The sequence below is a fragment of the Mesoplodon densirostris genome, chromosome X (assembly GCF_025265405.1).
Source record: "Mesoplodon densirostris isolate mMesDen1 chromosome X, mMesDen1 primary haplotype, whole genome shotgun sequence".
Lineage (NCBI taxonomy): Eukaryota > Metazoa > Chordata > Mammalia > Artiodactyla > Ziphiidae > Mesoplodon > Mesoplodon densirostris.
Window position 1 is genome coordinate 42906548 of NC_082681.1, and position 26213 is coordinate 42932760.

A 26213-nucleotide genomic window follows, 5' to 3' on the forward strand; every position below is an offset into this window, starting at 1 on the left:
ATTTGACGATGCAAAAAGAAACTCACTTAACATTTTGGAATGCGTTATAATTAGAAGGGCTGAAATTAAATGCTAAATGTGTGTCAACTACTGATGGAGGGAAGTCTTATCACATTTGGCAAAATTGGCTCAAAATGAATAAATTGTAGAAACTACTCTCTTCCTCTGAGAAAATACCTAATTCCTATCACCAGGAATAAGAACCGGAGATCCAACAGGCATTATACAGCCTGTAATTCAGGTATAATGCACAGAATTACACTACATCTAGTTCTTAGTTAACCCCAGACAGCTTAAGGTCTTACAGTTGAATAAAACCGCTGCCATGTCTACTCAGTGCAGTTAATAGCTTGGAAACAAAGGAGTAAGAGCTATCATTAGGCAGCCAAGACACCTAAACCAAAGCTTTGGCAGAGAGATCAGTACAGATACAGACCCACAATCGAACAGAAACTTTATTAGTTTCTTCTACAAGAGACAGTGACATCAATCTTTTTAACAGAAATCTCAGGTCATCTGAGAGGTCAAACAGGTCCAAGGAAGAAAGATGACAATTAAACAGTTAAATTACTCAAAAGGCACTACACCACCACCTAAAACCTACTACCGCAGTGGTAGTGGGCTAAGGAAGATTAAGCTACAGCGAAATAATCTCATGTAAATTGTTATAGATTATATAGCAGGAAGCGAGTTTGCTTTCCAGAAGACTATGGCACAATGATTACTTGGGACCAAGTTGATATTTGGCCAGGAAAAGAAGGTCAGGCCAAACGGAAAGGAACAGGGACAAAGGAGAATCCAAGTGACAGAATCCAAGCAAAGGGTGATGGATCAGGCTTTTTCCTCCCAAGAAGCATTTGTTGCATGGTGGGTTGCTTCCCCTCAGGCTCCTGCCCTAGAGCTGTTCCAGCCTTAGAGGGGCTCAGCAACCAGAGCTGGGTTCAGGCTGCCCCAGGCTCATGCTGGAATTTAGTACAGACTTTCGAGAACTTGTCACAAGTTCGGGGGTGGGGGGGCGCTGAAGCATTCACATGCAAAGTAGTCTGAGCTTCCCCAAACACATTCAGACACCCGACCCTTACACAACTTTTTCCAAAGTCTGACATCTTGTAGCAGCTGAGCTGTAGTTAAAGCTGCAAGGCTCACAAGATCAAAGAAGCCAGGACGAGACAATACAGGTAGGAAATCCCAGCAGTTAATCTCAGTCTTTCTCTAATGTAGGAGAAACACTCATATACCTGATGTGGGAGGTAGAAAGCTACACTGTAACAAGCTGGGTCTTCTGCTGGATTTTTCATCAAATACCAAAGGAAAATAAGGGGCGGGACACACTTTATTTTTTAAAAGCCTCAGAACTTATTCTATTATAAAGGAACATGGCTGAACAGGTAGGAGACAGATTCCCCATTGTGAGTTCTCCTGATGGCTTCTGCAAGGATCATGGAGATGTCGATCACCTAGGAGGGCAAGGCAAGCATCAGGTTAGTATCATACAGACAGAGATGACTGGCCAGTTTGCAGACACTGATAAGCAGCCCGATGAGGGTCCTTCCTCTTAAGACTGCTGCACTGTGCTGTTTCCCCAAGGGAGCCCACAGCCAGCTGCTCTTCATACCCACATTTTAAATATAACCAACCACTTGGGAAAGAGTCAAAACGCTTATGGAGGAAAAACTCTGACTCAGACTCACCAAGATGGTGGTAAGTTGGCATGTAAAAATTCTTAGGAATGAAAAAAGAATATTTAAGCTGAAAAAGAAATCCTTAAGAATGACATCAACCCTCCAATTCCACATATTTCTAGTGGATTATATTTCCGTATTTCTAATGGAAAGCGAATGGATTACTGTACATATTTTTAATTAAGCAAGGCCTTGTTTTTTTAGTGCAACAGCACTCAAACTTTATTGTCTGACAATAACCTGGGGAAATTAAAGTCCCGGTCCCATGACCTCTGGTTTTGTAGGCCCTGGATAGAGCAAAGGAATCTGCATTTTAACGAGAACCCTAGGTGATTAACTTAGGTGGTTTCCAGAGCACACTTTGAGAAACACTGAAGTTCTAAGGAGCATACCGTCAGTTTAAAGGTTTTACATTATGTTTGCAGGGGCCAATAGCTAAGAGTGATACAGACAAACTGTAAAGCATGGACCTGGAAACTTGAGTGTATATCACAATCACTGGAAGAGCCTGTTAAAATGTAGAATCCTGGGCTCCATCCTCCAGAGATTCTAGGTCTAGTTGTTTGAATTTTTAGACACGTGATCTTTTTCCTTTTGGGTCACAGATCCTGATGACTAAGCCTTGAGAGCAAAGGAGGAAATCTTTAGAACACACCCAGACACCTAATTCAACACATGTAACCACCTCCTAAATACTCAGTGGAGTCTTGTTTTGCAAGAATCTCAGCCTCACCTGTATTTTAGAGCAATGCTTCATCTTATCCTCCTGAGGTATGGTATTGGTGACAACTACTGCTTCAAAGCATGCATTATTAATGCGAGAAATGGCTGGGCCAGAAAAGATTCCATGAGTCAGGATAGCATAAACCCTGGTGGCTCCAGCTGAGAGAAGTCTAGAGGAAAAAGCAGAGTTGATTAGGAGTAATCTTACTTGTCACTATAAAATCTGAGTTAGGGAAGAATAATGTCTTAGTCAACTTGGGCTGCCATAACAAAATACCACACACTGGATGGCTTAAACAGAATTTTATTTCTCACTCGTTTCTGGAGGTTGGGAAGTCTAAGATCAAGGTGTCAGCAAGGTAGGTTTCATTCTGAGACCTCTTCTCTTGGTTTGGTGGTGGCCACCATCTCGCTATATGCTTCCATGACCTCTTTGTGTGCATAGACCAAGAGGGGGAATGGGGGGTGGGGTTGGGAGGGAGCTCCCTGGTGTCTCTTCTCATAAGGGCACCAATATCATCATGAGGGCCCCACCCTCATGATGTCACCTAAACCTAATAACCTCCCAAAGTTCCCATCTCCAAACACCATCACACTGGGGGTTAGGGCTGAATTTTAGGGTGATACAATTCAGTCGATAGCAAGGAGAGAGAAACAGACTAAGAACTTATCTGAATAGGTTTGGATTAGTGTAGAAGGACTGTGGCACAGACTGCTATGCTCCACAAAATCTGTCTCCTCTTCTTCCTAGCACACAGCTGGACATTTCCTAGCCTCCCTTGCATAGTTAGGTGTGGCCATGTGACTTAATTCTGGCTATCTAAATGTAGACAGAGGCTTGTAAAATCTCCCATGGATGATCCTCCATGCTCCTTTCCCTTTCTGGCTGGCCAAAATGGAAATGTTAAAGATGCAGCGCCACAAGACTGAAAGGGGAATACTCGCACTGGAGCATACCATGAACAAGAAAGAAACTTTACTGTGTTCAGGGAGTTGATCTGTTAAGAGCAATTAGCATTAACTTACTAATATGATAAAAGGAGTTTTATAAATGTATACTCCAGGATCCAAACCAGGAGAGCACACGAGTCTGTTTTTTTCTTTAAGCATCTATTATACATATATGCTAGGCACTGTGCAAGGCATGGATACCTGGAGATTTAAAAAACAAATTATGAGAAACAATGCTGTCCATACTGGCTTGGATTATAAGCAGTGGGGAGCCACTTAAGGTTTTAAAGGAGGCATGAGGGGAATCTAGTCTTAGTTTTAGGAAGATAAGCAACTAGGGTGGCAATGTGAAAGATGGACTGGGGAGGTAAGAGACTGGTGACTGGCAGCAGAGAACAGAGGGAAGGCAATTCAGAACAGTGCAGGCAAACAATGAGAAGGAATGAAGGTAGTAGCTGCGAAAATGAACAGTCAAAAGGTAAGGCCAGGGATTCTAGCTTAGGTAAAATATAAATATGAGAATCTATTTCTGTCTCCTCAGGCATATGGATTTCTTACCTTAACTTGTTTTAAAAAACTACCAAGGGACACCCCTGGTGGTCGAGTGGTAAAGAATCCCCCTTACAATGCAGGAGACATGGGTTCAATCCCTGGTCAGGGAACTAAGATCCCACATGCCACGGGGCAACTAAGCCCGTGTGCCACAACTACTGAGCTCGCACGCCTCAACTAGAGCCCGCATGCCGCAAACTACAGAGCCCACATGCTCTGGACCCCAAACGCCACAACTAGAGAAGAGAAGACCCGCACGCCACAACTAGAGAGAAGCCCATGCACCACAATGAAGAGCCTGTGCACTACAACAAAAGATCCCGTGTGCCGCAACTAAGACCCGACGCAACCAAAAATAAATAAAGTAAATAAATAATAAATAAATAAATATAAAAAAACTATTAAAAGTAGAGTGCTTAGAGTGATGAGATAATTTTGGAAATATAGTGGTGACAGTTGCACAGCATTGTGAGTGCAACTAATGCCACTGAATTGCACACTTAAAAATGGTTAAAACAGCAAATTTCATGTTACATAAAGTTTAGCACAATAACAAGGAAAAATAAAACTAAGAAAATCTAGAGAAAAAAATAATACTTATCAATTTACTTGCATTGCAATTTTAGCCTAGGGTGACAAAAGAAAGCTAGTTATCATCTCCTCAATTCAGTTCCAAAGAGAATCAGCAGGATTAGGGCATTCAGATAGCAGTTGGCTTTTTACTTCTAACCCCCAGCCCCACCACTAGGCACTCACTTGTCAGCTGCGTGGCAGATTGTACCACAAGTGTCAGCCATATCATCCACGAGGATGGCCACCCGGTCCTTCACATCTCCCACTAGCACCATGCGGTCCACTTCATTAGCTTTCTTCCGTTCTTTGTGAATCAAGGCAAAGTCCACATTCAACCGGTCTGCGATGGAGGTCACTCTGCAATACAGGGTATTCACAGTTAAAACATGTGCGTGTGCGTGTGTCTTAGGACAAAGAAAGGAAATAAAGGATGGGCTTGTTTTCTGGGGGAGAAGACTCCTTGAAACCCAACAGTTCCCAGGGTTGGAAGGAAGCAACCGGAATTGACTGGCATCACAAACTGGGTTTCATAGACTTATGCCTCCATACCCTGAGAGCAGTTTATGAATGTATTAGTCAAACTTAGATTACAATTCATTCTGGGTTACCGTAGGGGAAGACAGACACCCTCACCGGTCCCAGGAAGCGGTATAATGAATGCTAGGGCATGTTCGTTTACTAGACTGGCAGCGAAAGGGGAGAGAGAGATGACTTGGTTAACTAATGCCGGGAGTGTAGATCACCCCAATTTGACATGCGGATGTGGTGAGAAGTGAACCTGAACTTGGTGGGAGAGGAGCAGTACCCAGCCCATTCCAATGCCCACGCCCACATCACACTCCCCTCAGTGATCCACCAACTGTCAATGTCAACTGTACCTGGACACCAAGCTTGGGAATTCCTTTAAGGACTGCTAGAAAAAAAGTTTTACCAATTAACTGGGCAAACCAGGCATCTTGCTGTACAGCTCAAAGCACCTCCAAATCAAAACAGAATTCCTTTTTTTAAAATGACAAGGCAATACAAACCAGACTAGAAGGTGGGATAGAAAACAAATCTTGCTGGCGACAAAGTACCATGTAATCACTCAAACAGCAACCCATTCAGTGTATATGACTGTGGTGCCCCAGTGACACATATGGCCACACTCCACCATGCCATCCTTTTTATGTGTGAAGAGGCCTGTGCTTTGCGTTTTGTTTTTTAATGTAATACTGATCCAACCAGAGCATTATGTCCTATTTCCCTTGTGGCTATGGTCACATATCTCGAGTTTGTGCTGAATAAGGGAGAACCTGTGACCATATAATAAAGAACAAACAAGACTTGGACCACACCTAGGCAACATTTACACCTGATCTAAACAACCCATACCCTGTGCTCTCCTTTCCTACTGCGTGGGCACATAACAACATGAGTTACCAATCTGGGACTTCCCTGGTGGTCCAGTGGTTAAGACTCTGTGCTCCCAAAGTGGGGAGCACAGGTTCGATCCCTGGCTGGGGAGCTAGGATCCCACATGCTGCATGGTGCAGCCAAAAAAAAGTTACCAATCTGCTTGGAATGATTATTTAGCCGAGGCAAATGCATGACCACTTAGTTCAAGCATCCCAAACCATCCACACTCAATGGTCAACAAACTCAGTGACTGACAAAGTGTAAAGAGCTCAAAAAAGTCACTCCCTATATCCTTGACGGGAGGACTACGTGCAAGTCACACTCACACAGGAATCTCTACCTAGTCCAAAAACCCTGCCAAGACAGACGTGATAGCCATTCACTTTGAAAATCTTTCATCACTAAAAGAAAATTATAAACAAACAAACAAAATCATTTAGCAATAAGCCATCTACTGAAGGCAGTTTTTCTGTACCCAACTTTGGAAGGAAAATCGTGCTTGATTACTTATTTCAAATGTGACCATTTTCTAAGTCTCTGTGGAAGATGATTTTCACAAGTGTGACAACCACCGTGAGGGGGATGTGTTTTAGGCTCCGTCTCTAGTATTACAGATGGTAACTAGTGACAAGGGACTCACAAAGCCATACATCTGGCTGGAGAACAGAACTCAAGCTCTCAGCTTATCAGTTCTGTTGAAGTTCCTGAAATAAAGAGGTTGTTGAGAAACAGTCATTGAAGACTTGAATGGCTTTTGCAAAGATCTGAATTCGCGTTTCCTAATCATCTGTGTTTTGTAGCTCTTCATTCCATTTCCACAACAAGAACATGTGTCACGCTTTTGAATGCATTACTAACGAGGGAGCCGCTAAAGAAATGAAAAGCTCTTAGTCTGCACCACGTGAGCTGAAGCACTGCAACTGGCAATCCCTGGCAATCAGTTTGTTTAGAATGTTCAGAGCTTGGCTTAAATAAAATCATCACACTTTCTTTTCCTTCCTGCTTAATATTTTAATCTAAAGGATCAAAACGGTTTAACCAACCGTTTGGAGGTATGTAAAAGTTTACTTGTTCACTATTATCATGGGCTTTGATAGCAGGTGCCATTCATTAGAAAACCAAATTCCTCCCCCTCCTGATGGGTCACAGCGCTGTTGCTAGCCCTGCAGCGCTGAGTCACTGTTGGGTTATGGTCAAGCCCACGATGCCAGACTATTTTGTGCACCTCTGCTGTCTTTCAGGTAGTGACTCAGGCCAGTAGAAGAGGAGTGAGTAAAACCATATCCAGCCCATGTCCTAGCTACTGGCACATCCAAGTACTTAAAAACTGTCACTTCTCAGTATCTTGTAATAACCTATAATGGAAAAGAATCTGAAAAAGACTATATATATACATGTATATGTACATATATATATATATACACACATATATATACATATATCCACATATACATATATATATGTATGTATATATATATATATAGTCTTTTTCAGATCACTTTGCTGTACCCCTGATGCTAACACAACATAGTAAATCAACTATACTTCAAGAAGAGAAAAACTCAGTTCAATAGAGAAACATCATTTTCTGACACAACTGTCTGAAAGCTTTCCCCAGTACGTTGGGAATAACATGACTTTCAGCCATACCTCTTAGCTCCTCCAGCATCGGGTGAAACAATCGTGCAGTTCCTCCATTCCGAGATGTTCTCCCTTATCCACTTGAGGACAGCTGGCTCTGCATACAAATTGTCCACTGGGATATCAAAAAAGCCCTATAGAAAGAAAGAAGCTGGGTCAGTTTTGCTTGTTTTCCTTCTCTTCCATTTACAAATAATGAACACAAAGAGAATAGTAACTTGCCAACAGAATACTTTACTGCAACATTCAAACTGATCAGAAGGCATGTCCGGTGTGGCAGACTGTAAAAACAGCCTCCTCGAATCTGGGCTGTGTAAGAGAGCCCAGCCATGATGGGCAAAGCCAGGCCTCGGCTACACCACAACTGACCACAGGCACATGAGCAAGCTCTTGGGAAAAACGGCCAAGTCCAGCCAAGACCAGAATTACCCAGCCAACGTGCAGACCCACGAGGTAATAAATGCTTACTACCTTATGCCACTAAATGTTGGGCTGGTTTGTTAAGGAGCAAAAACTAACTGGTAAACAGGTTAGAGATGCTATGGTATATAAACTTAATGGAAGCCATTTACAATAAATGGTCACAGTAACTAGAAGTCAGGAGATCTGTGTTCTAACACTAGTTGCTACATATTAGTTGTATTTCACAACTAATCTGTTCCCCTTCTATATAATGGGTATAAACACCTGTCCCATATCTCACTGAATTCCCAGAAGCCTCCAATGATAATGATTGCAAAGTCTCTTCAAAAAGTATAAACTATAAGGTGGTATTCTGCTCCCCTAACTCTGTTTAGGATAGAAAGTAGGCTCCAATATCTATGGCTCTAAATTTAATGATGACAATAACAGCTCCCATTTATTTCATATCTTTCATGAGCCAGGTGTTATACTATGAATTTAATATCTTATTTGATACTCACAATAACAAAGCAGTGTGTGTTCAGAGAAGTTAAATAACCTGCCCAAGGTTACAAAGCTAGTTAGTGTCAGAGCCAGTATTCAAACTAAGTCTGATGCCAAAGCCTACATGCTTCCCAGAATCCCAGACGGCCTCCCTGTCCAACCACCCAACATGGCTAAGATCATGATCTATGCTTAAGGTGAGGATGTTGAAAATGTCATCAATGTCTAGTTTATTTGAGCTGTACTTGGGCAGTTTTTGCTTCCCTACGGTTTTCAGCATTCAGTCCTCTCCTACCCCCTTTCTAATCCCTAATAATCCCTAAGCTAATACTTAGCTTCCACTGATACCTGAATTTGAGAAGCGTGCAGGTCCATGGTGATAATATGATCCGCGCCTGCTACAGAGAGCATATTTGCGACAAGCTTGGCTGAGATTGGAGCCCGGCTCTAAATGGAGGGGAGGAAAGAAAAAAAAAAAAAGCCAATTTGAGAAACAATTCATTTGCTCAAAAAGCACTTATTTACTGTGCACCTACTGTGTTTAAGGTACTGTGCTACCAGGAAATTCATAAAAAGCGACATAGCCACTGACTTTGAGTAGATCACAATCTGGCACAAATACGAAGTGGATTATCATTTTTCCAAATCAAGATACGTATTTCAGAAAAGAAAATACCTTCCCCACCTTTCTTTTTCTTCATGTACATATTTTCTGCCTATTCAAGTGTTTCCAATGCTCCATTATTTAAATTAGGCAGACTTTAAAAATCTTTTTTGAAAGAATTCTATTAAAATCTCTTTTAACACATACATACCCAAACCTGTGTAATATCTAACATGTCAACATTTAAAGACACATCACAGGATGGAAATTATAGTTTTATTTTATAAATTACACCACTCCCTTACTCATCCGGAGGCCAATGTTCCAGTAACCTCAACCCCCTTTAATAACAGGTAAACACACCTGGCTGCACCATAAAATAGCAAGGCCCATGCCCTTTACTCTACTCTGTAGGAGCACTGTATTTTACTGAAATAAAAATATCTGGCCTTCTCCCAGGCATTGGATGTAAAATTTGGGCATCAATTACAACAGACCTGCAAAGTTTTACATATATGCTTTATCCTCTGATACTCCAAATAAGGTGACATGTGTGTGTGTGTAATGAGACCAAGTATTCATGTAACTGACTTCAAGTTATATGAAGAGGTCACAACTAGAACCAAGAGGGTCCCAGAGGAGCTACCATAGTTTAAAAAAAATATTCTACTCCATGGGAGCTGGTGCTTAGTCTTATTGATACAATGAAAAAATAGCAGTGAGTTAGCCAAAAGTCACATACATATGACTGGAATAAAACAGACAGACTGCAAATGTGTTGCTTTATACAAACCAATCATGCCAATTGTTTTGAAAATCAGGTAATGCCTAAGATAAAGAAAATAATATCCTCTAAATATACATTTGATAATTAAGGAAGTTTTTTGACTTTGGGCAAGTGCTCCTGCTTCCCCTGATTTTAAAAAAAGAATTAAAGGAAAAAAAAAAAGAGATTCCGCTCCTACCTTATCCTTCTTATCCTGCCGGGCATAAGGGAAGCATGGGATGACTGCAGTAACCCGACTGGCTGAAGCAATCTTGCAGGCATTGATCATGATCAAAAGTTCCATTAGATTATCGTTGATTTCACCGCAGCCACTCTGAACAATGTAGACATCCTCTCCACGCACACTTTCGCCAATTTCCACACTACAGGAAAAGGAAGGACAACAAAAACAATAGATTTTAAAGCACTATACTGTACATCTACAGACAGTAAGGTCTAAAAAACACAGCTTCCCCACTAGTATGCTATGAATGGGTTACAGCTGCATGTGGCCTTGATCCCCTCAGACTTCAGGAGATTCCCCAGAGGAGTCCCTCTAACAGAAACAGTTTACTGCCTCAGTTTACTCCAGTGTACTATACAGATATTACCTGCTTTTATAGGTGACATGACATGAAAAAGATTGGCTAAGGTACTTAGAAGTAACTGGACTATAATTTCAGTAGGCAGGCTGTATCTCATTTCATATATTGAATGCAAATCTGATATAGCATCTATGACTGTCACAATCAATATATAACAAAAGAAGTAGAAAGCTCATATAAGGAATGAATCACTACCATTCTATAATGATGCCTTCTACAGAAGATAGTAGTATATCTACCACATTGGCAGTTCACTGAACAAATATTAAATGTTCATCGCCAATCACTTTGCTTGGTGCCAGGGACACGATGGAGAACAGATGTGGTCCCTGCCTTCATTCTATGCTAACTGTACTCTGGTCCAATTAGTAATTCTTATTTTAAAAAATTCTACAGGAAGTTATTCTAATTATGGAGTAACACTATATTTTACCATAAAATGAAAGTTTTAATATTCATACTTGGATCCTTACCAAGAATAACTTATTAAAAAATAATAACCTCAGTGACACCTCAAAGCAACACCATTTCCTCAATTAATCCTCTAGGTGAGGTGGGGTGTGTGTGTGGGTGTACGGGCATGCATGCATGTGTAGCGTGTGTAGGCAAGTAGACCAGAACAGCTGATAACCTGTACTGATGAAGAGAAAAACTTCTTCAACAGGAAGTAATTCCATTGCCAGAAGCTGATATAAGAGCTAATTATTATTTAAAATTTATTCCTTTCCAATCCAAGTAACAATTGTTACTTAGTTCCCCAACTAGAGGTTGAACCCATGCCCTCGGCACTGAAAGCACCGAGTCTCCAATCCCAGGATCCTACTTTTTAAAAAATGGGGTTAGCTTATATTGTAAAGCAAGAAAAATAAAAGCAAATGGTAAAAATCAAACCAGAAACCAATTAGAACAGGGAAGTTGAGATTCCTGGTAGCCAGAACAAAGAGGAAAACACATTTGTTCGGGATGTTTGGAGGTAAACCTTCAGGCACTGAAAAATGGGCAAAATAAACCCAAAGTAAACAGAAGAAAATATAAACATAAGAGCAAAAACCAATGAAGTTAAAGACAGTAAAACAATAGAGAAAAACCACTGAAACAAAAAGCTAGCTCTTGGGGCCTCCCCTCGTGGTCCAGTGGTTAAGAATCTGCCTTCCAACGCAGGGGAAGCGGGTTCAATCCCTGATCAGGGAACTAAGATCCCACATGCTGCAGGGCAACTAAGCCCATGCACTCTAGAGCCTGCGTGCCACAATTAGAGAGCCCATGTGCACCACAACTACTGAGCCCTTGCACTCTGAAGCCCATGCACCACAACTAGAGAGAAGCCCGTGTGCCACATTGAAGAGCCCATGCACTGCAACGAAAGATCTCGCATGCTGCAATGAAGATCCCACATGCTGCAACTAAGACCCAATGCAGCTGAATAAGTAAATAAATAAATAAATAAATAAATAAATTCTGAGAGGGACTTCCCTGGTGGCGCAGTGGTTAAGAATCCACCTGCCAATGCAGGGGACACGGGTTCTAGCCCTGGTCCAGGAAGATCCCACATGCTGCAGAGCAACTAAGCCCGTGCACCACAACTACCGAGCCTACACTCTAGAGCCCGCCAGCCACAACTATTGAGCCCACGTGCCACAACTACTGAAGCCCGCACGCCTAGAGCCCGTGCTCTGCAATGAGAAGCCACCGCAATGAGAAGCCCGCAACGAGTAGCCCCTGCTCACCGCAACTAGAGAAAGCCCGCGTGCAGCATTGAAGACCCAATGCAGCCAAATAAATACATTAAAAAAAATCAACCAATTGCACTGTATGGACCTTATTTGCATACCAATTCAAGCAAATTGTTTAAAAAACCCACATTTATGAGACAAATGTGAATACTGGCTAATTATTTGATATTAAGAGATTACTGTTAATTTGTTTCAGGCAAGAAAATGGTATTGTGGTTAAGGAAATGTATATGGGTGATATGACATAATATCAAGGTTTGCTTCAAAATAATCCAATTGTGGGGGGGCTGGGGGAGGGGGAATAATAAATGAAACAAGATTAGCCGTGAATTGATAACTGCTGAACTGGGTGATGGGTGCATAGCAGGGAAGTCATTTACTATTCTCTCTACTTCTGTATATGTTTGAAATGTTCTATAACAGGAAGAATGAATGAATACCACTCAGGATTAGGCTGCCTCTTGCATCTGCTCACTTATGAACCTTCTGCAGGCCTGCTATTGTGAAAATTTAGAAGACTGAGGTTTATCATCCCTCACAAAGTAACTCACCTCACACTAGAGGTAAGCGGGTCCAATGTGTTTCTTCAAAAGGTTTTGACAGATCTGCTCATACGCTTTTACAGATACCCAGCTGACAGATATTTAATTTGGGGTGGAAGTACAACTTGATGGGTCCACCAGGATGCAATGGCTACAAAGCATTTTACGGCGGGATCCTGAAGTAGTGATGCTGAGCAACATGATGAACCGAACAGCAATTTTGTGGCCCCCAAGACACAGCTGAACAGACATCTATTAATCACCAAGATCAGCCTTAGGAAACAAGTAAATCTGTCAGCAATGTCAACTATGCTAATGCCAAAATTGCTTTCTGGAGACATTGTTTTAAATTCAAATGGACAGGCACGAGAGGGCCAGGGAGGGCTTCCTGGGAGAGCAACTTGCATGCTATCCAAACTGTAGGCACTAGGGCGTCACTGTCCAGTAAGGGAGTCACTGGCCTCAAGTGGTTGTTGAGCACTTGAAATGTGGCTAGTGTGACTGAGGAGGTGAACTGAGATGCGCAGTAAGTGTGAAATACCACACCTTACTGTGAAGCTGGTATAAATAAAATAAAAAATATATCGATTTTTTATACTGATTACATGTTAAGTTTTTTTAAAAAAATACTCAGATGGACAGGACTAAATAACACCTTGTGGAGGTGAGCCTGCTCTGCAAGTTCCTCACTGTGGTGGGCCCAAACAAGAGGCTGCGGGAGTTTCAAGGGACTTCCAGATCTCCTTTACTAACGCTGCCTGCCCTTTGAGAGTTTCCAGGCTGAGTCCCTTCTGTGTTTTATGGCACACAACTCTAGGGCCCTGACTGAGTACTTCAAATATCCAGCAACTTCAAAACTGAAGATATTTTATTTTATTTTTCAAGAAAATTTTATTTTATTTTATTTTATTTTATTTTATTTTTCACTCCCTGCCCCTCCTGCCACCTCACCTCCTTGACCAAGCTCTCCACTTCTCTGGGGAAGAATGAAAGTCAGGCATATTGATTGCCAATAAAAAGCCAAACGTGTCCTCTACACCTGGCGTGGGAAAACCTATGGCTCTTGTTCCAGTCAAGAACACAGAATATCATCTGTGCTCCAGACATTCACTCACCAGTCAGACTGTTTGATTAGGAGCCAGGGAAGAGCAGTTTGAGAATTGATCCAAGACAGTATAACGGATGGGCTAATTATCTACTCTAAAGCTGTCTTATTATCAAGTAAGACCAGAAAAGAACATATTTAAGACCATGGTGGCTTATCTCTTTTTACAAATGCCTCAACTACCAAAGTCAATATAAAAAATATTCACACAATTGCTTACATTGTTCATTATGCTACTCGGTATCACTATTTAAGGATCCCACCCATAAAATTCGTAGAATTTTGTGCCTGGAAGTATCTAAAGAGTTTTATGAAAATGAAAACTACATAATCCATTGCGTATGCCTTTATCCCTTTGGCTGCCAGGAAGCCAAGGGATACAGTTAAAGTAACAACTAAATCAACTTCAGTAATCACTTTATGCCAAATTCTTGGCACAATTACTATAGTCCTTTGTTCTAACAGGCTTCTGATGTATCTACTTAAACTTTTTGTGCCTGTGACTATCATGAAACACTTTAAGTCCTTTCTTGAAAGCTGGTAAGGTATTAATTACAAAATTAAATTTTCACTGCCAACTTAAACATCAGAGAGCATTTGCTAAATACATAACTTTAGTAGAAGGGATTTTTTTAAAAAGTATATTCTAACATCACATAAGGTTTGAAAAGTAATTCTTAAAAAAAGTCACCAGCTCACTACCTAACAATCACCAGTACCATTTTTGTATTATATCACCTAATAAGCAACCAAAAGTGCAGCCGTTTCCCAAAGCCACACTTAGGACTAGCACATACCCTCAAGCACAGGATGTTATGACCAGACATGTATCTAATAACTTAAAAAAGTTATTTAACTATATTAAAAATAAAGTGGTACACATAAACTAGGACACTGCCTTGTTTTACTGTACATAATTCTAATCTCACTAATCAAGACCAATCTTTCCCTCCAGTTAGTACTATGACATACAGACTTGCATAAAGCCTTTAAAAAAGCCCATGAAGTATACTTAGATTATACAGCTCGGTCAATAAACAGTTCAGTGAATCCCAAAAAACCCTTAATATTATTCTTATGGTTTCCTCTAAGAGATGATAAGTTAGGCAGTGATGGATGGTAGAAGAATTGATGGTGTGCCTGAAACCTGTTTGCTCTTAATATCATCTACCACGGCAACGAAGAGCAGCGCCAGCCGGCGTGCAGCAACAAAGACCCAACACAGCCATAAATAAATAAATAAATAAATAAATAAATTTATATATATATATATATATATATATATATATATTAAAAAAATCATCTACCAGGTGGAAAGACCTGGTTTAGCAATTGAAAGGGTAACAATCCTTGTTCTTTCCCTCTAGCTAATGGTATGTCCTCCAAATGGCTTTGGGCCAATGATTCTCCCAGCTGTTCTGGGGAGGCCAGATGACTGGCTATGTCCATCCAGTGAGAAAAACTGGCTTCTCCTTTACCCTTTCCTTTAGCATCAGACATAATTGCATCTGACAAGCACAAAATGTTAAACATAAAAAGGAAATAAAGTGAATCTAAAAGTGCCTTTTGATTGGTGGTATTCTTAAGAAAATCTCAAGAATTTAGATGGATGTTGGCACGTGCAAAATATATGGGATTAACTAACAAAGGTTATAGTTCTTAGGAAAATCCTAGGCAACCAAGGTTAAAGTCATCCCCCTCTCAGCCTATCCAGAGTAATCAAATAAATCAAAGTTATTTAACAATACTGAAGAGAATTGAGTCCAAAAATTTAGTACATATAACAAGAAAGAAACAGACTCACAGATATAGAGAACAAACCAGAGGCTACCAATGGGGAGAGGGAAGGGGGAAGGGGAAGATAAGGGTAGGGGATTTAAGAGTTACAAACTACCATGTATAAAATAAATAAGTTATAAGGATATATTGTACAACACAGGGAATATAACCAATATTTTATAATAACTATAAACGGAATATAACCTTTAAAAATTGTGAACCACTTTGTTGTACACATGAATCATATAATATTGTACATCAACTATACCTCAATAAAAAAAATTTAGTACATTCAGAAGTTTCAAAAGCCAGATGAATACTGTAACAGCAAAAAATTTAAAGAAAATACTCAAGAGTTGGGCAAGTTACTTAACCTCTGAATCTTAGTTCCTTCATCCATAAAATGGGGATAGTAAGAGTACCCCCTCAGAGCAGTGTTGAGGGGATTAAATATTAGATATGTATAAAGTGCACAGCATAGGAACTAGCACATTTTAAGCATTCACTACTTACTAATTATTAATACCATCACTGCTGATAGCAGAACTCGTTCAACTTTTCTAGAAAGCAATTTTGGCAATAGGTATTAAAAAGCCTGAGAGGGACTCCCCTGGTGGCACAGGGGTTAAGAATCCGCCTGCCAATGCAGGGGACACGGGTTCGAGCCCTGGGCCAGGAAGATCCCACATGCTGCAAAGCAACTAAGCCCGTGCACCACAACTACCGAGCCTGCACTCTAGAGCCCGTGAGCCACAACTACTGAGCCCACGTGCCACAACTACTGAAGCCCGAGTGCCTAGAGACCGTGCTTCACAGCAAGAGAAGCCACTGCAGTGAGAAGCCCGTGCACCGCAACGAGTAGTCCCCGCTCACGGCAACTAGAGAAAGCCCGCACACAACAAGGAAGACCCAACGTAGCCAAAAATTAAAAGGAAAAAAAAAAAGCCTGAGAAGTGGTGTATACCCTTCAACCTAGTAATTCCCCTTTTAGATATTTATCCTAAGGAAATAATCAGAAACAGTCAAAAGATTTACATTCAAGAGTTTTCATATAAAGGAATCAGATCAAAACTTTTAAATATCTAATAGAGACTTGGTTATCTAAAATTATAGTAAAACCATGACAAGACTATACAGCTACTTAAAACCATGTAGACTAAATATTAAGAGGAGAAACTACTCAAAATATATTGCTGAGTGAAGAAAGCTATAAACAACCTATCTTACTTTTTTTAAAAAGTACATAAACAAACAAACATCTGGAAGTTCATATATCAAAATGTTAGGTTTATCTTGGGTGGTGGAATTATTTGGGATGTCTTTTCTCCCCTCTGTCCTCTTCTATATTTTCCACATTTTCTGCAATACCATCACCACCCCTTACCAACACTGTGAATTTGTTAGACAATTTTCTAAGAACTTTACTCCTATCTCATTTAACTGTCACAATAGACTCTCGGTAGATGCTACTTTAGAGATGAGATTACTGAGGCAAAGAAAGGCTTAGGATTCAAACCCAGCTTCTCTGATCCCAGAGCCTGAGCCTTTAACCTCTCATAGCTATTTGTGTGTGTCATACACCCACATATATGTATGTATGTTTCCTCAAAAAGAGGACAGCAGGGGTTTCCCTGGTGGCGCAGTGGTTAAGAATCTGCCTGCCAATGCAGGGGACACCGGTTCGAGCCCTGGTCCAAGCCCTGGTCCAGGAAGATCCCCCATGCCTCGGAGCAACTGAGCCCGTGCGCCACAACTACTGAGCCTGCGCTCTAGAGCGCATGAGCCACTACTACTGAAGCCTGCACGCTCTAGACCCTGTGCTCTGCAACAAGTGAAGCCACTGCAATGAGAAGCCCTCGCACAGCAACAAAGAGTAGCCCCCGCTGGCAGCAACTAGAGAAAGCCTGCGCACAGCTAAGGAAGACCCAACACAGCCAATAAATACATTAATTAATTAATTAATTAATTATATAAAACAAACAAACAAAAAAACTGTACATCAAAGGATGATCCTGACTTCAGAAGAAAGCTACTCAAGAGAGCATCAACCCCTAAGATCCTGCCAAATTGCTGCAAAAGTCTCATTTGAGGATGGGCTCTGCAGTTCCCCATCTGATGACCCAAAGCACCCACGGAGCTGCCCTGTCCATGATCTTTAGATCCCAAGAGTCACACAGGGCAGCAGTTACCACTTATGCAGTGCAGAAAAGCCAAAGGTTTGGGAAGGGAGGTGAGGGGAAGCTCCATAAGCAACATATTCGATTATGTTCAATGAAGATTTCAGAACATCTAAGGAACCAAAAAGCTAATGATTAAGCCAGAAACAAGGCAACTTAACCAGTCATCAATTTTCCACATTGGGCTTAATCTTATCCAATGTTTCCAAGCATGTTACTGTCCAGTTGTTTAAAAATGAATTCAGGGGCTTCCCTGGTGGTGCAGTGGTTGAGAGTCCGCCTGCCGATGCAGGGGACACGGGTTCATGTCCCGGTCCAGGAAGATCCCACATGCCGCGGAGCGGCTGGGCCCGTGAGCCATGGCTGCTGAGCCTGTGCGTCCAGAGCCTGTGCTCCGCAATGGGAGAGGCCACAACAGTGAGAGGCCCGCGTAACGCAAAAAAAAAAAAAAAAGAATTCAGCCTTTTATTTCAGGGAAGTACATTGGGACTCCTGCTAATTCAGATAAATCAATCGGTAGAACACTAAAGTGTTCTCCCCCTCCCCTCTCCCAATATAGCCTCAGGTCCTGATGTGTTGCACTAGGCAGAGAGTCCACAAAGAAAAAAAAGTCTTTGTTATTTTTTCATGAAGCATAGGAAAAGGACTTAATAGTCACAGTTCTCTAAGGGGAACCAAAAAAACCTCTGAATGAAAATCATTCTTGTCCCCTAGCTATAGTGCCACTTGCAAAGTCTGGACCTGTTTTGTCTTATTACAGCCCATGAGTCATAATGCTGTGGTTAAAGCTAAAGACAACAGCTCAGCTAGCCTTTCGACTAAGGTACTGCCTGGTTACAAATGGCATCAGTGTTTGCACTATCATTTGCATCATAACCAATGGTACAATGATCAAGAATCCAGAAGGAAGCTAGCTGTCCACTACAGATAATGCTTTTATCAGCAGGGTCTACAAAGGATAGGGGGAGTTACACTTTGGTAAACAGTTTAAAGAAAGAAAAAAGGGAACAAAAGCATTTAGGAAAAAATGTTCAAAGCAATCTTCACTAATTTAACTGATTCATTAGGTTTGGTGTAAACTTTCCCCTTAATAGAGGACTGACTGTAAGACTGCGGGCACTGCTCTGATTTGATCAACAGGGTACCAACGAAACACAAAAAAACACCTAACAGAACCAGAAGATGCTATGTTTAGGTGGAAGGGGTATTGAAAGGATCAGGTGACCAAGCTATCTCTAAGATGGCCCCAAGGTGCAGGAGCACGGTGGAAGTGAGGAGAAGGTGCAAATTTAATTAGCAAAGCAATGAAAACAATTCATTGCAATGCTCTACGCATTCCCGGCCTTCCACTCCATGACCTTTTCTCGATTATCTTAATATTCAGGGATAAAACTGTTTCCTAAATCCCCCGCACAACGTTAGAAGTGGGCAAGTTCAGGATAGACTTTGGTACCGAACAATATGCTTTTGTATTGTCTGTACCAGTAGCTACACTTGGGAAGGTCAAGGATTCCAGAATTAAGGTTCCCTAAGATTTTCTGGATGGCTCAAACTGAGATGCTGGCAATCAGGATGCAGTTAATGCATCATTTTATCCGAGCGACTAGAGTTAACTTAAGTGTATGACTCCGAGTCTAAAGATGTGAAAAGCCAACGCTTGCCAATAGAAGGGAAGTCCTCAGTATTAATTTTGGCGCCCTCAGTACATAATGTCAAATTCCCTCAACAGGAAATCCGACCGACACCGTTTCGAATTGAAAAGCTACTTCTTAGACTCTAGGAGAAGCACTACGAGGGCTCAGTACGCAGTAGGATCTCCCAGGCAAGCTGGTCTAAGAGCTGAAGAGAACCCAATCTGGTCTGGATGGCTCAAAAGCGAAGCGACAAAGCCACGTGTCCCCACTGCCGAGCCTAGGCGTCTTTCCCTCTAGCCGCTCTAGGCAGCCACCATCCCCGCCTTGGGTCCTCCAGCCCTTGCCTTCAAACCCAGTAGCTTCGCCTCCTGCTCCATCTTGACTCCACCCAACCGCACGGTGAGAATGAACGTGACCCTCCCGCGAGAGGTAAAATAACGGAAACAGCCCGTGGGGCACGCTTGCCACAGAGCTGCCCCGTACCCCCCCCAAAGCCGGCCCTTCGGAACTCACGCGGTGGCCCCATCCCCCTACCCTCTGCTGCCCAAGTGTCGCCTGGCCGCCCCGGCAGGTGAGACCGGTCGGGGTCCCAACTTCATCCTCACCAGGTCTCCTGGTTGCTGAATTTCTTAGTCACCACCTTGCCCAGCTCCAGGCCCAGGCGGTCGGCAATCTTCTGGGATAGGTCCTGGTGGGAGCTGCCGCTGAAGATTTTGATATTCGGCATCTTGGCCAACTACCCTAGGCACTCTTTGCTTAGTGATCGCTGCTGCTGCCGAGACCCGAACCGAGTCGGCCCAGACACTCAGTACTAAGCACTTCGCATTGCTACTCCGCCATCTTACATTCCCGCCGGCGCGCGGCTCTAAATTGCCCAGCGCCGGGTAGGCGGAGTCAGCGGGGAAGTTTACACCCCGACCTTTCCGATTAGCTGAGCGCCGGCGAGGGGCGGGTCCTGGTTGTAGTTCCGCCTACCCCCGGCTGTCTCAGGGATTCACTGGAGGCCCTGAAGGGGGCGAGGCTAAGGAATCGCCCCGCCCCCTGTAACGAGGCAGTCCGAGAGGGCTGACTAAAAAACGCTGAGATACCCGCGCTTGGCTGGGGGTGGAGAGGTGCTGGTGACGCGTAGGGCCAGATCTTTCCCGCAAGTCACGCTTTTTTTTTTTTTTTTTCTTCAGCACCTGAAAGCAAGCCTGGCTCTGGTTTACAGTTTCTTTAAAAAATATCTGTTTATCAGGATGGCAGCCACAGTTCGTCTGAATGAAGGGGAGATTTCTCAACGTGATTGAGTTTGCATGTTTATGAACATGATTTTTGTCTTTTTGTAAGGATGGGGCTGAATTAAAACACGTTTGCATCACAGACGCCCAGAGCACAGGCTCATCCAAAGGGCAAACAAGCAATTTCAGTGTCGCCTTTGCCTGGCAGGCAAGTCCCAAGGGGAAAGTGACTGAGGGCAGGCTACCTGAGTCATCCAGGGACACTGCAAGAGAAGTCTCATTTTGTTTTCAGCGCTGGGACCAAGTATGTTCAAACAAGTGATGAAGTATGGATTTTCCACAATATCTGGGCAATAAAGGTCTGATTTATCTGACCCTTGGAAAGGAGAGAAAATTTAGAATACTTATGGGACTTCAGATAAAGAACCCCGGATGAATCAGAAAACCTGGTTTTTGGTCCTGTCTGCCCCATGTTGTCCTCAGCATCATATTCTGCGTGTTGCTAATGTGTCCTTTTACACCACTATTTTATTATTTTTATGATGATAACTGCTAATTGGACCAAAGAGTGCCTTTATTCTCACCACATTTTCATTAAGCATATTCCAACCATGGGTTAGAAGTAAGAGAAAAATCATACAATTTTAGAATCATACAATTTTAGTTATGAGTACCATAATGCTCATAACTACAAGCTGTAAAAATAAAAGGGACTTCAAAAATCATCTAGTCTACTGGCTTCATTTTACATACGGTTGAAACTGAGACCAGAGATGGGAAGGAATTTGTCCAAGTGGCAAAGGCAGAAAATATTTAAAGCAGCATCCTAGCTTTCCCTTCCTGCTATTTTCAGCAGTGTCCTCAGAGGACCTCTCCTTCTGACCTTTTGTCATAATTTTACGAGTTCAGAAAGGTAACATAGGCCCAGGTGTATAGGAATACTTGAAGAAGGAAGCGGACTGCAGGGCAGAATATTAGTAGTCTTCCATCACATTTCATTCATCAAATATTTACTGAGTGCTTCACTGCATACAAGGCAGTACACTAGGCACTGAGGGGACTATAAAGTATTTGCCTCCAAGGAATTTTTTCTTTCAATATTTATTGAAATATTTATTGAATACTTCTAATGCACCGGGCCATGTTCTGGGCACTGAGAATACAGCAGTAAACAATCAGAAACCCCTGCTCTCATAGAGTTTATATTCTCAAACAATAAACATGTAAACGAAGAAATTGTATAATATATCCAGTGGTGATAAGCGATGTGGAGAAAAATCAAGCAAGGAAGTAGGAACATGTGCCATGATGGTGGTGGAGGGGAGGAGTCTAATTTTAAGTAGGGTGTAGTCAGAGAAGGCCTATCCGGGAAGGTGACATTTGAGCAAAGACCTCAAGGAGTTAAAGGAATGAGCCATGTTGATACCTGGGACAAGCAGAGGGCACTGCAAAAGGCCTAGGACAGGAGTGCATCTAACTTGTTTGAGGAATAGTAAGGAGGTTGATGTGTCTGGTGCAGAGTGAGTGTTGGGGCCAAAGGGGTAGTGCACACCAGTAAGAAAACATAAGATCAGTGAACTAAGAGCAAGTGGTGGGAAGGTGCCAACCATGCAGGACCTTGTAGGTCATTTTAAGGAGTTTTGCTATTACTGAGTAAGGGTATTTACCAAAGAATGACATGATCTGACTGCTCTCTTAAAAGGAATAGAGCGTAAGCAGCAAGATAAGAAGCAGAGAGACCAATTAGGAGATGGCTTCCTAGTAGAGATGAGACATTTATACAAATATTTATAAGACATGGCACAATTTCATACACTACCATAGAGAACCCTGTGTTTGGGTAAAGGGTAAGCTGCTGTAACACAGAGCCTAAAACACAGTGGCTCAAATAACACAGATTATTTCTCTCTTGCATAACATGCTCCCAGGCCAATGGGACAATTCTGTTCAATGCTAGGTCATGAGCACATCCAGGTTCCAGCCCATGGGAAGGAGGAAAGAGAAGAGGCAAGGGATTTCTTTTTAAACAAGTTACGTGGAATTTGCTCATTTCATTTTCCATCACATCCCTTTGGAATGAGCTTAGTCACCGTGGCAAGACCTTAGTTGCAAGTCACACCTACCTGCAGGAAACACTATGAAATGTCTTGTTAGGTGGCCCTGTACTCAGGATGCAGAGGAAAAAGGGATTTTGGAGGTACAGCGAGATATCCTACCCAAACAAAATCATATGCAGACCCAGCAGTAAAAAATATCACCTCTGGGGGCTTCCCTGGTGGCGCAGTGGTTGAGAGTCTGCCTGCCGATGCACGGGGTACGGGTTTGCGCCCCGGTCCGGGAAGATTCCACATGCCATGGGGCGGCTGGGCCCGTGAGCCATGGCCGCTGAGCCTGCGCATCTGGAGCCTGTGCTCCGCAACGGGAGAGGTCACAGCAGTGAGAGACCCGCGTACCACACACACACAAAAAAAAATCACCTCTGCCTGGGACATCCTGGCAGTATTGGACATCCTGTCCAGACATCTTGGAGGTATTTCTGGCAGTGGAAGCACATGAGCTAGGCCTTGAAGGATGGGCAGGGTTTTGACAGTGATGAAATAAAATTCATATATTGTGGCAAGACAAAATGTTTCTCTGCCTGTTTGGGCCTCCTCCCTCCCCTTTAGTGTGTATTGTGTATCTGCACTAAGCAGACCTCCCTAGGAAATAACCTTCCTTTTCAGTCTTGTAAGGGGTCACCATGACCCACTACTCACTTTGTATGCACAGATCAGGATTATGTAAACTGTCAATATATGATTTGATGTATAACCCTATGTCTCAAAAACTTATATATAACTGTGCTTTGATGGGCTGAACAGTCCTCATAGCTTTCTGAAATATTGTCTCCCACATTATAATCCTCGGGTTGGCTTGAATAAAGTTTTCCATTTCTTTCTTAGATCGATTAATATTTTTTGACAACAGGCAATGATTGGCAGAAGGTGGTTCTCCCCTGGCAGGAAGCAAAGGTGAAGAAGTAGAGGTTTTGAGGAAAGGGATGTAGTCTGCTTTGGCTGGAGTATCAGGTACCACGTTGAGATTTTATTCTGCCCGTGGTGGGAAGTTGCTGACTATTCTGGAATAAGGGAATGACATGATCATAATTGTGCTTTTGGTAAATTTAACTGTGTGAATTAATAATAGGGAAGAGATTGGAGGCAGTCAAATCAGGTTGGGAGAGTAAGTTAGTAACGTCCTTAATTGGGCCAGTAGCTGTAGGGTTTAAGAAGAGGGATGAGAGATGTGAATCTCAACCTTTTGGAAATCATGGACCCCTTTGAGAACTTTATGAACACAAGGGACCTTCTCTCCAGATAAATGATCAAAGAGCCCTGCGCTCATTAGATTAAAACTAATAATCCCATTAGGGCAAAAACTAAGTAATCTAATCAGAGAATTCCAGAATATAAATGTATGTGGGAAAAATGCTGTTGTGTTTGTTCCTTTTGTCTCTGTCTAGAAAGGTAAACAATGTTAGGGCACAGGAGATGGGTGTCTTAGTCCACATCTAAGGTAAGGTAGTCCTGAGGAGAAAGTTTAAAGGAGACTTGAGTTAAAGTCATCTAGGAAAAAAATGTCCTCAGACCTTTAGGGATGGATGAATGTGGACAAATTAGGCCATCAGAATAGGAACAATGTGTGCGAGGCTGGCATAAGGATCCTAAGATGTGAGGTTTTGAAAAGAGTATGCTGAGTTATATGTAAATGGTGATGGGTTCTGGAAGTTTGATATCATTCAAAAGAAACATGCTGTGGGGCTTCCCTGGTGGTGCAGTGGTTAAGAACCCGCCTGCCAATGCAGGGGATACGGGTTTGAGCCCTGGTCCAGAAGATCCCACATGCCACAGGGTAACTAAGTCCGTGTGCCACAACTACTGAGACTGAGCTCTAGAGCCCGTGAACCACAACTACTGAGCCTGTGCTCTAGAGCCCGCATGCCACAACTACTGAAGCCTGTGTGCCTAGAGCCCGTGCTCCACAATGAGAGAGGCCACTGGAATGAGAAGCCCGCGCACTGCAAGGAAGAGTAGCCCCCGCTCGCTGCAACTAGAGAAAGCCTGCGTGCAGCAACGCAGACCCAATACAGCCAAAAATAAATAAATTAAATAAATAAATTTATTAAAAAAAGAAATGTGCTGAGATCCTTCTATATGCCAGGGCCTCTGGAGGGTGGGTGTACAGAGAATGAACAGTACACAATCCTTTCCCCCTAGCAGGCAAGACAGATAGTTACAGAAATAAGGTTAAGTATGGGGGGTGGGGCGTGAGAAATGCAATCAAATTGAGAGGATGTGCGAAGGGTCTTGCAGGAAATGGGCCTCCTAAGACCAAGGATTGCAACCTTGAGAAGAGGGTTGTTGCAGAGAAAGAAGGGGTGCAAAAGGATGGTCATGTCATCCCAGGTCTCAGGTGAATCCCTGGGATGAGCTGCCAAGTGTGGGTTCTTGGCTTTGCGCAGGAAAGAATTCAAGCCATAGTAAAGTGAAAGCAGGTTTATTTAGAGAGAAACACATTGACAGAATGCAGCCCGTCTCAGAAAGTGAGAGCAGCCTTGGAAGAAACATACTTGACTGACAGAGTGTGGGCCCTGAAATATGGGGTGGTTAGTTTTATGGGCTGGGTAATTTCTAGGCTAATGAGTGGGAGAATTATTCCAACTATTTTGGGGAAAGGGTGGAGATTTCCAGGAATTGGGTCACTTCCCATTTTTGGTCTTTTATGGTTAGCCCCGGAACTGTCATGGTGCTGGTGGGTGTGTCTATTTTTTTTTTTTTTGGCAGCACTGCACAACAAGAGGGATCATGCAGGATCTTACTTCCCCAACCAGGGATTGAACCGTGCCCCCTGCAATGGAAACGTGGAGTCCTAAACACTGGACCGCCAGGGAATTCCTGGGTGTGTCATTTAGCATGCTGACATATTACAATGAGCATATAATGAGGCTCAACTTCTAGTGGAAATCAAATCTTCCACCATCTTGGGCCTAGTTGGTTCTAACCAGTTTATGTTGTGTCCTCAACGGCTATGTCGTTCTTTTAAAGGTTGTGCCCTGCCCCCTTCCTGACTCAGGTTTATCAAAGGCCCTGGGGCAGGCGAATGCACAAGTGGGGTGAGGTGAGGTGAGGGAAGGTGTGTTGGGAGCTGAGGCAAGAAAGGCAACTAGAAGCCTATGATGGTCAGTTTTACATATCAACTTGTCTAGGCTGTAGTCCCAGCTCCTGAATCAAACACTAATCTGGGGGTTGCTGTGAAGGTACTTTTTAAAAAATTTTGGCTGCGCTGGGTCTTCATTGTGGCTTCTCTAGTTGAGGCACATGGGCTCTATAGCACACTCAGTAGTTGCGGTGCATGGGCTTATATTTGCCCCGAGGCATGTGGGATCTTAGTTCCCCGACCAGGGATCGAACCTGCGTTGGAAGGTGGATTTCTAACCACTGGACCACCGGGGAAGTCCCGGTATTTTGTAGATGTGCTTAATATTCCTAATGGTTGTCTTTAAGTAGAGGAGATTTTCCTAGACAGTTTGGGTGGGTCTGATTCAATCAGTTGAAAGGTCTTAAGAGCAGAACTGCAGTTTTT

General features: G+C 42.7%; 1 protein-coding gene across 1 annotated transcript; it reads right to left on the reverse strand.

Annotated features, from left to right (window-relative positions):
* Positions 1–437: 437 nt before the first annotated feature.
* On the reverse strand, positions 438–20237 carry PRPS1 (phosphoribosyl pyrophosphate synthetase 1). Its single transcript, XM_060087646.1, has 7 exons — positions 19977–20237; positions 9996–10179; positions 8775–8873; positions 7530–7654; positions 4665–4838; positions 2416–2575; positions 438–1457 (listed from the first exon to the last, which is right to left on the reverse strand). The coding sequence occupies exons 1-7, from the start codon at positions 20096–20098 to the stop codon at positions 1365–1367; spliced, it is 957 nt and encodes a 318-aa protein (XP_059943629.1). The 5' UTR covers positions 20099–20237; the 3' UTR covers positions 438–1364.
* Between the last annotated feature and the right edge of the window lie 5976 nt (positions 20238–26213).

What these genes read in the sequence shown, in the direction of transcription:
- PRPS1 (XM_060087646.1), bottom strand. Translation starts at nt 20,098, where the DNA reads ATGCCGAATATCAAAATCTTCAGCGGCAGCTCCCACCAGGACCTATCC. An exon ending in TTCAGCAACCAGGAGACCTG is followed by an intron (nt 10,180 to 19,976) that starts GTGAGGATGAAG and finishes CTTTTCCTGTAG; the next exon opens with TGTGGAAATTGGCGAAAGTG. An exon ending in GGCAGGATAAGAAGGATAAG is followed by an intron (nt 8,874 to 9,995) that starts GTAGGAGCGGAA and finishes CCCTCCATTTAG; the next exon opens with AGCCGGGCTCCAATCTCAGC.